We start from the raw sequence: 12425 nt of genomic DNA on the forward strand, positions 1-12425 counted from the left end.
ATCCAAACTGGTTTTTAGATACTGTTGTCTCATTTCATATTCTCTTATTTATTACCTATTCCCAAATTTCCATACTATGACTCATAAGCTTTATCCCTCTATAATTTCCACACTACTGTATGTCACCTTTACCTTTAAATATCAGCACCACTATACTATTACTCCATTCATTTGGAATTTTCCCTTCTAATAAGATTTTATTTAAAAGTTCCTTCAACCACCTTATGCCAACACCACCTAATATTTTCCATACTTCTACTGGCATTTCATCTGGTCCTACTGCTTTATACTTTTTCATTGATGCCACAGCCTCCCCTCTTTTTTACTAATTAAATCTACCCGCCGTATTAAAATATTAATTTTTAATTTTTTAAAACAACTTTTAGCCAGGAGATATACTATTATCTCATCCAGGTGCAAATACAATCAAATTATGTGATTTTGGACTTAGTAAAAAAATAAACAGAAGAAAATTAGAGCCAGTTGAATACGGCATGCCAGAGTTTATTTCACCTGAAATAGCTAAAGGAGAAGGAGTTGATTTATACTCTGACATGTGGTCAATTGGAATTATTACTCACTTGTTATTGACTGGCACATCACTTTTCCGTTGTGTTAATGATGCCGATACTCTAGACAGAGTTAAAAATGGCTCATATACACTCAGCACAAAAATAAGCTCGCTCGCAAGAGATTTCATATCAAAACTTTTAGTAATAAATCCAAATGATCGTTTAGACGTAATAAAGGCTTTACAGCATCCATGGTTACAACTCGGTGAAGATATACCAGTAGACGCTGAAAAAATCAATACAGATTCTCTTAGAAATTATTACAATAATTTCAAGTAACCTATTTTTGTAATTTTTTTATTATTAAAATAAAAATGCATAAATGTTTAACAGGGATTGGTACAGTAATTCTTCCTGTAAAAATTGGTACAGGCGTAGGCCATTGTCATCAGCTTACAGCCATCCATCAAAAATGATATACCCTCCAGGTTTAAAATGTACACCCAGTCCATCACCTGAACCTGAACCACCAAAACAAAAGAAACATGTACCGTGTTGGAAGGATAAAATCCCTGATAAAGATAAAGAAATAGTCAACACAGATATTGGAATTATTAAATCAGAAAGCCACTATCAATACGGTCCAGATACTTATTTATTACAACTAAGGGATACAAATTTCCCTGTACGTTTAAGAGAATACATGAAAGTTGCTGGTAAAAGCTTAACCGGTCGAGGAGGAAGTGAATCACATTTAGACTGGGAGGTAATTTAAGTAAATTTTTTTTTATATATATATAAAATTAATAAAAATGTTTAGACTCCTGTTATTCGCGAGAGAAGGCGATTTACTGACATAATGGATGAAGAAATAGAAGATGAACAAAAAGCAAGGATAAGTCAGTATGGCGCTGATGTTTATACGCTGAGAAGACTTAAACAAGAAATTGGATCACGACCTACTGCTCATGTGGAAGCTGAAGCTATTTTAGAGTCGCGAATAGATGGACAACCTCCATTCTTTAGAGAAAAACCACAAAAACTACCTATAGAACCAGAAAAACCAGCTGATTTAATGTGCTTAGCAGTTGGTGTTCCAAAACCTATTGTTCAATGGTTTAAGTAAGATATTAACTTGAAACATTTGTTATACTACTTTATTTCTTTACTTTTTTAACGTTTCTCTCAAAACTTCAGTTATAATTTTACCAATTTTTTATCAAAAATTATAATCAGTTAGAGTAATATATGTGAAAAAAGTAAAAATTAATACCAACTATAAATACTATATTAGCTTTCCCAATATTTTTCTAAGATATGAATTAATGTGCATGAATCTTTCTGTATTATTAAAATAATGAGGAATATAATAGTAAAATCAGCGAAAATGGCGTAAAAAATGATAATTTAATGTAAAATTGTTTTTTGTCATTTATCGGTTTATAAAGATTTAACATCTAAAATGTTAATTTAGATCTAGGATTAAACTAGCCCTAAAATATGTTGCAAGAAATATAATTTTTATGGTCTCACATTTTACACCAACCCCACTTTTTAAACTGTTTTGTTTTTGTTGTAAGGATGATATATCTCCTTCAGAATAAATTTGGTCATTGAAAAATTACCAATGTATTAGTGGACTAGTTTAACCCTACTTAGATTACACCGTGGTGTTTCAACTTACCTTGCAAATAGGTTACTATAACCAAATAATCAAAAGCTGAGATACTTTTTTTTGTGCGTGTGTCTACAACTAATTTTTTTAATTTGATCTTGTTGATCAAATTAAAAAAAAGCTATAATTTGTATGCATATCTGTATATCAGTAATTTTATTAACTTTAATAAACTATTTCATTATGAGTTATTAATAATTAATTATTACCACAAATATTTTAGAAATGATGTAGTTTTAACAGAAAGTCATAGAATTAAAATGTTAGAAGATAACGATGGAAGATCAATTCTTAGACTGGATCCAGCTACAGAGTTAGACTTGGGTATTTATAAAGTTGTAGCCAGAAATAAATTTGGCCAAACTACTGCACGAGCTCGGTAATAAGTAATTAAAAATTTATTGGAGTAATATGTAATTAATATTCTATGTTTTAGACTTGTTCATGCTCGAGAACCCGGAATTATGGAAGTTCCAATAGTAAAAGAGTTTTCTGATACCGAAATACTTTTACAATGGGATCATCCAAAATCTGATGGAAATGCTCCTATTTTATGTTATCAATTAGAAATTCGTGAAAATGGTAATTATAAACTTACAAGTTTAAGTAACGATTTAATTAAAGTTTTCAATAATAGTATTATGTAAATTCTTTATAAAATTTTTCATTAAAAAATATATAAGAAGTTTATAACAGTTTAAATATTTAGAAGGAGAATGGGATTTAGTGGCTAAAAATATTGACCATGAATTTTGGTTTATGCAAAATCTGAGACCCTACACCAATTATGAATTCAGATTAGCAGCTATGAACCGTATTGGATGGGGACCTATTGGACCCTCATCAGAATTGGTCCGAACTAATTTTCCTGGTTAGTACGTTACGCGAAAAAAAAGATAAATTATTAAATATTTTTTCAGTGCTGTAAAAATGAAAAAATATGCTTAAATATTTTTAGATTGTCCAAAGATACAAGTACCTCCAGCAATGCTTAATCTTCAAATAATAACTGAGAGTGGTCGTGAAATTATTGGAGATGAACCACATAACAAACTAGATTATACATTGGAGTATAAACCAACAGAATGGGTTGAACAGCCTCCTATTGAAAAGTATCGTTTTATTTCCGAAATTGCTAGGTAACATTATTATTAAATTAAATATTTTTAATTTAATACTGCCCATAAATTATTTACTCCTAATCATAATCAATTATTTAGAGGTCGATTCTCAGTTGTTCTTAAAGGAATAAATACTTCTAATGAGTCTATAATTGTAGCCAAACTAATTGAGGTAACATCTTCCACTGAATCTGTTATTAAACATGAATTTAATACATTTTGTACATTAAAACACGAACGTTTGGCGTATTTAATTGAAGCATTCAAGTAAATTAATGTTGATTTATTAACAACAACACAAGTATTTTCACTGTGGTGTAATTTATGTAGGTTAGAAAATGCACCAGTTGCTGTTTTCATTCAAGAAAAACTTCAAGGTGCTGATATTTTAACATATTTATCAACGAAAGATTACTATTCTGAACAAATGATTGCCACTATTGTTACACAAGTATTAAGTTTAATTTTTATTAGTTTTTAACCAAACTTTAAAAAAAAAATATTTTTGTATTAATTATTTTGTATTTAATTATCACATGATATTTTTATAAAAAAAAAACACTATACTACACTTAAAATCTTTTAAAATTTCACCATTTTTCTTGAATAGATATTAGATGGACTACAATATTTACATTGGCGAGGATATGCTCATCTAAATTTACAACCAGATAACATAGTCATGGCATCAGTAAGAAATATTCAAGTTAAACTCATAGATTTCGGATGCGCTCAAAAAGTCAGTAAACTTGGTGCTATTGTTAAAACTGATAGTGTGTTAGAATTTACTGGTAATTATTAAAACTCATTAAGATAAACTTCAAAGTAAATTCTATATTATATTTAATAGCACCTGAAATCCTTTGTGACGAACCAGCTTTTCCATATTCAGATGTATGGTCACTTGGCGTGATCGCTTACATATTACTTTCTGGAATGTCTCCATTCCGGGGAGCCAGCGATATTGAAACTAGACAAAACATTACTTTTGTTAGGTATAGATTTGAATATTTATACAAGGATTTATCTCAAGAAGCGACCAGATTTTTAATGTTATTGTTCAAAAGGACTCCAACGTAAGAAAATCAGTAGTTTACAAACATTGTTCAAAGATAAACATGATATCGTTTGTACTTAATATTACCTTTCAAAAATCAAAATAACTCAATAACCGATTACATGTACTATTGAATAATACGAAAAAAAACAATAAACGAAATATTTCAAGTTTTTTACATTCTTTTTATCGTTTATGCTGACAATTTTTAAGTCAATCAATTAATTAATTATTCTCTGGTAAAATTTACTTAGTGTGGGCGCTAGATTTTGTGTGACTTGGGGCAAATCATAAATACACCAGACTGAATTAGAAAAAATAAAACATTATAGTAGTAGCCATACTAAAAAAAATTGACTAACATAAATTTGTATTGTCAATTATTAATGGATAGCATTTTTTTATGAATTTGATAAAATTGTAAATAACCGCTAGGGTTTATAAAACAATAAAGGACTATATCATTTTTTTCTTTCTGGAGGTATCGCAGAGCACTACAAATGATCTAATAGATAACTTATTAATTTATGTTATCTTTGTTTATCTTTGTCGCGTATATATAATATTTGGATCTTAATTTTAAAAATAATATTTTACACAGAATAACAAATAACATAAAGATATTTATTATTTATAATTTGTTTATGAATTCTCCATAGAATTTTGATACTGATTCCAAATTTGGCCTTAAATTTATTCTATCACAATCAGTTTTTGAGCTAATTACTCAATACAATTTTTTTTTAACTTAAAATGATGTAATGATGTTAAAAAAATTTGTCCAAAACATTTCTTTTATAACAAAAAATTTCGAAAATTTGTAACCAATACTTGTTTTTCTGTATACTTGTATACTCAATAAGTTGACGTATATAAAGTATTAATCAAATATCAAAGCGTATTTAGCAAATCGATTATAAATCTTTCTATAAAATTATATAAAAAATGAATTATACAATTTTCATACGTAAAATTTAAATACACTATTGTATTTATTGTTAAAAAATATATAATATTATACTATATCACAACTTCAATTATATTAAGATAAAAAAATATATTGGAAAAGTATATAAAAAAAAAGTATTTATTACAAATTTTCGAGATTTCTTGTATTAAAATAAAAGTTTATGCTTTAAGTTTACTGAAAATGTTTTATTATTTTGTGATTTTACTGAGTAATTATCACTTAATTACTGATCAATAATTGTCTCAGAAACTAGATGTAATAGATAAAATGTAATCTAGGTTTGGAATCAGCATCAAATTTCTTTAGAATTCATATCAAAATTGTAAACAATAAAAAAAAAATGTATTTATTGTCCTGTGTAATTGTTTAAGAACTCAATTAAATATTTTGATATTTTTCAAAACCACTTTACCAAATTTAAATCTATTAAATAGATTTATAAATTAACAAATTTGGTTGTATTATTTAAGCTGCTATATATGTTTGATACTGTAATAATATTTCATTCATTTGTATTTGACTGTACTAATTGCCATTTTTTTATCAATATTTATATTATCCAATGTAATTTAAATATTTTATTACATTAGTAAATATTATACTAATTAAATAAGTAAATAATTAATTAGGAAATTATTTATTTTAGAAAAAGACCTTCAGCAGAAGAATGTCATGAACATAGATGGCTTTTACCTACTGAATATATGATTAAAAAGAGAGAAAAAACTATGTTTCATTCATACAAGTTACAAGTAATTATATGATATGTATTTTTATTCTTTTCTAAAGGCTAAGCCTTGTCTTAGTTTTTATATCCTGGGAAATTAAGTGCAGTGGTTTCCCGTTGCCTTCTGCACTGGGAACATGATGCTTTTTCGCCACCGTAGAAGCGCACCCATCCGTTCACCTACGGCAGTAGGCGCGGCTTAACACTAGAGTTTTGTCAACAACTAGTGTGGCCACCGCGCCACACCACGCCCCATATGATATGTCTATGAAAATTAATTCAAGGGTCATAGACGGTAATAGAACAAAATTATTGATTGCATAAGCTTGTTTTTTCTCACCAAAAAATATATTTTTAATAATAATTGTCATTAAAAAAAATTATGTATTTTAATATATATAATTTTCCTAATTTTTGTGAAACTAAACTTAAGGTGCCCCTCAATCTTTCCCGATTTCCTTCTATGACAATGCTATACTTATGGTAGGGGAACATTGGAATTCAAGCATCCTCACCATAACCTATGACTATTAAAATCAGTATCATTTCATACTTTATTATGTGATCATTTTTTTCTTCAAAAATCCAAACTTAGAAAAAATGACTCAAAAAAAATGAAGAATTTCAAATTGATACGATGTAACACACCTTAACGAACTTATTTAGTGGTGAATTAATGGTGTTATACTTCTTGTATCCGCTACTGCTACTATAACTTCATTTGTAAACTGTTATTATTTGTTTAATTGATTAAAATAAAATAAAAAAGAATGCCAAAATGACATTCAATTAGTTTTCTTTATACATCCTCAGTATTTTATTTCTAATGATTATTTATACCTCAATAACATATAATAATTTATCGATTAATTTAATAAATTTATTTTGTTTGACCAAAAATTAAATTTTTCAGCTTTTTACGAAAGAGTATCATGAAAAGCGAACAAAGGAAGCAACTTCTTCGCAAAAACTATTGGATGTTTTAGGATCAAGACATATAGGACTTGGTCGATCAAATAGTGTAGTTGATGAATTATTGATATTCAAATAAACCTTATAGAAATTCATTTTTCTTGTTTTTGTTATGTACATTATTTATATTTTCTAAATGTACAATTAATAGACTTTTTCAAGATATATCATGTTAATTTTAATTCTTGTTAAACTATTGTTAAATATAACCTAAAATGTTACCAGTGTATTCTGTAAATTATAAAATACATAATTGTTAATAAAACTGTTTTACATTTAATTAATATTACTACTACTAGGCTTCGCATATCTAGTGCTTTGTTCAGACTTTGGGCTTCTTTGGACCATCCTCGTAAATAGGTCACTAATTCCAGTTGGAATACATGGCTACACCGGGGACGATAAGTGCTTTGCATGAAAAATATTACATCAGAATCAATGTAACATAAATTCATTAAAAATATAATTATTAAAATAAGGTAAAAAAAAAACGGTAGCACAATGGGGTCGCGGCACAGTAGAGGCATGGCATAGTTGGGATAAGTATAAATGATATCTGACAATGATTAAAATCACTATCGTAAAAAACGCTTAGACACAAATCTGTAGATAGTGTTTAATTTTAAGAAATTGGTAGATTATTTCAAAAACAACAATAACTATTATTCCCTTAATTTTATCCCGATGAGTTATTTGATTTATAATTATTATATATGAATAAATAATAATTTTAGTAATTAAATTTAGTATGAAATTGATATTCAATAATTTAATATTGTAATTTTTACGGAGATATTATAAAAATAATAAAGTAGTTGTATATTTCTTTACTTTTAACGCATATACAAATTTAAAGAGCTTGAAGCAATATTTTTCAATAAAAACTGATTGTTATTTATAATAAAGTTATAAGTTTTATACAATGGACTACAAGGAACTTTCATCAAAAACAAAAATATACTTTTCTACATCAACTATTAGCGATGTTTTCAAATATGCAATAAAACTTTTTCTATCACTTCTAATTTTTAATATTATTACTTATTATTAAAAAATAAGTTTTTACATATAAAAAAAATAATTAAGAACAAAAAAAAATTGTTTAAAATTAATACGGTGTTTTATTATTAATATTTTAAATATAAGGAAAATGGCATATTTAACCTATTTTGTTAATCCTATAATTTTTGTTGATTTTTGTGAAATTTTATAATAAAAAAAACCAGCACAGGGGGATCACGGCACAGTGATGACGTGGCATAGTTGGATCAAGTAAAATGATATCTGACAGTGATTAAAATCACTATCATAAGAAACGCTTCGATGCAAATCTGTAGATAGTGTTTAATTCTAAAAAAATGATGGATAATTACAATAGCAATACCAACTTCTATTTCCTTAATTTTACCCAGATTAGTAATTCTTTTAATTATATATTATATAATATATTTAATAATTAATAATTTAATAATTTAATATTATACTATTTACAGTATATTTATCAAAAAAGCTCATTATTTTTTTGCTTTTTTAGCGTAATAGAACACTTAAATAGAAACCACACACCCAGAGAAAAACCTCTATCTATATAATAAATTCATTGTTCAATTTGATAAATATATCATTACTATTGAACCTATGATATATTTATCAATATGATAATTTTTTTTCTTGTCTTGAACAATAATTATTTATAAGAATAGTTATTTTTTTCGTATTAATAAAACATTATCATAAACCCTTGATAAAATTTCTCTATCAAAATTGATTGAGGTTTTTCTTTGGGTGTAGTAATCATTTATAAGTAACTTTTTTAAAAAGATTCTACAATTTAAATATCCAAAACTGAATTAATTTGAATGATTTACTTAAACTAAAAAAAAAGTTGTCTTTCGAATATCCCCTGTGGACAAGAAAAGCGTCAGATTTATAAAAAAAATATACCAAATGATAGGTAACGACATCATGCATTCATATAAAAAAAAAAAAAAGTTATATTGATTTGGTCATTTTTGATAAAGTTATAGCAGTTAAAAAAGTTATAAATTGTATACACTGGAATTGACAATTTTTAAGAGTATTTGCATCGAAGCTAAAATCTAAATATAGTAAAATAATTATAATATGAATAAGAACTTTCTTCTAGCGCGGGGCGACTACATTGATAGAATCCTACATGTTTATTGAATCTAAATGAGATAAAAATCAAAGGAGTTGAAAACTTAAAAAGAATTAAGGAAAAATTGCAAAAAAATCATTCCTATAGGCAATGATTTTTACTGAATCGGCAACCGTTCGTCGCATTCGTTTTTTGATAAAATTGGATTAATATAGGAAGCCATGGAAATTAATTATTTATGAGAAACCATAGAAATTAATAAAATTTAAGAAGCTATAGAAATGTATTAATTTTAAGAGGTCATGGAAATGCATTAACAAGAACATGTTTTTTGTTTATTGTTTTTTACTAAATTAAAATTACGTTTTAAATTTTTAATTGAAAATGCCGATTTTAATAAGACACACTTAAAGTTTTAAAATTGTCATGGCGCTCCTGAAAAATTCATAAAATAGATATACTATCTTTTATACACATTACAATATTATACAACAAATTAAGTTAATTTTATGGAAAAGGTACTGCGTCGTCTTATGTAACACAATAATGGATTTGAATTATATAAACATGTTGAGAGAAAAAAATTAATAATTAAAAAAAAAACGGTACCACAATTGGGTCACGGCACGGTGTAAGCATGGCATAGTTGGGACTAATGTAGATAATATCAGGCAGTGATTAAAATCAGTATCTTAAGAGACGCTTCACAGGCAATGATTTTTACTAAATCGGCAAATGTTCGTCGCATTCGTTTTTTGATAAAATTGGCATTTTAAGATGATTCAGATTAATTATTTTTTTTGACTTAAAAGAAAAAAAAATTGAAATAAGTTAAACTTTATATTCTATGTCAATTATCTTATTATATAATAGAACAAGGAAATATTTATATAATATTTATGAAAATCATTGTACTCCCCTTGTCAGGTAAAATAAAATCAAATACAAAATCCAGAATTTTAACACAAAATAGCATATTTTTGAATACGGTAGCCATTTGCACATAGAAGATAGGTCTTCGGGACAAATTTTTTTTTTTAATTTTATAGTACATGACATAAGCTTTAATTTGACATATGTTTAAAGGACGCAGTATTTCCGGAACATTTTCAAAAATTAAGTTGAAAAAGTTAGTTTTTGTAAAAAAGTTACTATTTTGAATTCCCCCTGTGAGCAGAATAAGTGTTAGATTTTCAAAAAAATTATAACAAATGAAAAGAAATTACATAAGGTTTCAATATAAAAAAATATTATTTTGATTTGTTAATATTTGAAAATGTTATTTTAACTTTCATAACTAATCATAATTTTTTTGGAGATTTCCTCCATTTGCGGAGAACAAGGGAAAATTTTTCAATTTTTTTTTTAAATTTGTAATTTTTTGGGGGATAATTCAGCTGACGTATTATCACGAGGATGTACGCCAAACGAATTAAAAAATAGCATGCTTTGGTGGCACGATCCGGTATNACATGCTTTGGTGGCACGGTCCGGTATGGTTAATTAATAATGATTTCAAAGGTTCAATAGCACACACCGAAGATTTGGAACATATAAACGATATTAAAAACGAAGAAAAGATTACGTCTATTATCGCGTGTGCTACTACAGTAAGCCCGGTGTTTGATGTATTGATAAATATTCATCTCTGAACAAGTTATCACGCGTCGTAGCGTATTTATTACGATACAAAAATAATTCATTATCGAAACGTAATAATATCCAAAGAATTATCGGGCCGTTAGGCGTAGACGAAATATCAAAAGGAATTAAATTACTCATCAAATTATTACAAAGTATTTATTTTTCTTCAGAAATTAAAGATTTAAAGAATAAATGTATTGTGTCGGGTAACAGTAAAATATATAAATTAAATCCGTTCATAGACGACGATGGAATCGTACGCGTAGGTGGTAGATTAAACAACGCGACAATTATTGATACTGATCAACGATTTCCGATTATAATACCCAATGAAACAAATTTTTCAAAATTGATCATGTTACGCGAACACGAGAGACTGATGCATGCAGGGCCACATGCTACACTTGCCACGGTGCGATTAAAATACTGGCCACTCAATGGTCGAAGGTGCGTGCGAAAAGTTATAAGCCAATGCGTAAAAGNGCGAAAAGTCATAAACCAATGCGTAAAATGTTTCAAGGCACGACCAAAAAATATATCACCTTTAATGGGTAATTTACCAAAATTCAGAGTCGACCAGCCAAGTAGATGTTTTGAAAACTGTCGAATAGATTATGCGGGTCCGTTTCAGTTAAAATGTAACAATAGACGAAATTCCGCGACTCAAAAGTCATATATATGCGTATTTGTGTGTTTCGCCACAAAGGCGGTGCATTTAGAGCTCGTATGTGATTTAAGCACGGATGCATTTATTGCAGCTCTAAAGCGATTCATATCTCGCCGTGGTCTATGTCATAACATATATTCAGATAACGCTACTTGTTTTGTAGGTGCAAACAATTAACTTCAAGATTTAAAACAGTTAATGTCGATTGACGATCACAAAGATCGTATTCATCAATTTATGACTAGCAACGAAATAGTATGGCACTTTATTCCTCCACGGGCACCACATTTCGGCGGATTATGGGAGGCGCAGTTCACAGCATTAAAAAACATTTAAATCGCACTGTATCATCCGTAAAATTAACATATGATGAGTTCTACACACTGTTGGTGCAGATTGAGGCTTGTTTAAATTCACGACCGGTTACCTAATTATCTAATAATCCTTCTGACTTATCCGTCCTTACTCCTGGCCATTTTTTAATAGGTGACTCACTATCATCTTTGCCGGAACCCGAAATATGTAATTTAAACAATAATTTGTTATCACGGTGGCAAAGAGTACAACATATTACGCAACAAATTTGGAAACGTTGGAGCGTGGAATACCTAAATCAGCTTCAGGGGCGTTCCAAATGGAATAAACCGAATAGTTCCACATTAAAAATTGGCTCAATGGTTTTAGTAAAAGATCCAAATTTGCCTACCTTGCAATGGCAGTTGGGCCGCGTGAGTGACACATTTCCGGGCAATGACGGTGTAGTGCGAGTCGCAACAGTCAAGACAGCAAGTGGGTTAAGAAAGAGAGTGGTGAGATTATTATGTCCATTACCAATCCAAGATAATGAAGAGTCCGACTTAAAATGATTAAAATGTATTGTATATTATGTAATTTAAATTTAATGTAATACCTATTTCTTAATTTTTTGTAATAATAATAGGTAAGCGTAATTATTTATTTA

The 12425-nt window shown here is 28.0% G+C and overlaps 1 protein-coding gene across 50 annotated transcripts in view; it reads left to right on the forward strand.

Annotated features, from left to right (window-relative positions):
- Positions 1-7299, forward strand: part of LOC126895470 (obscurin) — an 80457-nt gene extending 73158 nt beyond the window's left edge. For all 50 annotated transcript variants that reach the window (XM_050667388.1, XM_050667338.1, XM_050667360.1 and 47 more), the window contains 13 exons: positions 387-847; positions 906-1278; positions 1333-1634; positions 2411-2566; positions 2624-2769; positions 2897-3058; positions 3146-3326; positions 3408-3575; positions 3639-3759; positions 3919-4099; positions 4159-4384; positions 5982-6087; positions 6976-7299. In XM_050667388.1, coding sequence (XP_050523345.1) covers positions 387-847; positions 906-1278; positions 1333-1634; positions 2411-2566; positions 2624-2769; positions 2897-3058; positions 3146-3326; positions 3408-3575; positions 3639-3759; positions 3919-4099; positions 4159-4384; positions 5982-6087; positions 6976-7113 — 2721 coding nt within the window. In that variant the 3' untranslated portion in view covers positions 7114-7299. The remainder of the gene's footprint in view (positions 1-386; positions 848-905; positions 1279-1332; positions 1635-2410; positions 2567-2623; positions 2770-2896; positions 3059-3145; positions 3327-3407; positions 3576-3638; positions 3760-3918; positions 4100-4158; positions 4385-5981; positions 6088-6975) is intronic.
- The last annotated feature ends 5126 nt before the right edge of the window (positions 7300-12425 follow it).

Source organism: Daktulosphaira vitifoliae, unplaced genomic scaffold (genome assembly GCF_025091365.1).
Source record: "Daktulosphaira vitifoliae isolate Bord-2020 unplaced genomic scaffold, ASM2509136v1 Scaffold_1, whole genome shotgun sequence".
Taxonomy (NCBI): Eukaryota; Metazoa; Arthropoda; class Insecta; order Hemiptera; family Phylloxeridae; genus Daktulosphaira; species Daktulosphaira vitifoliae.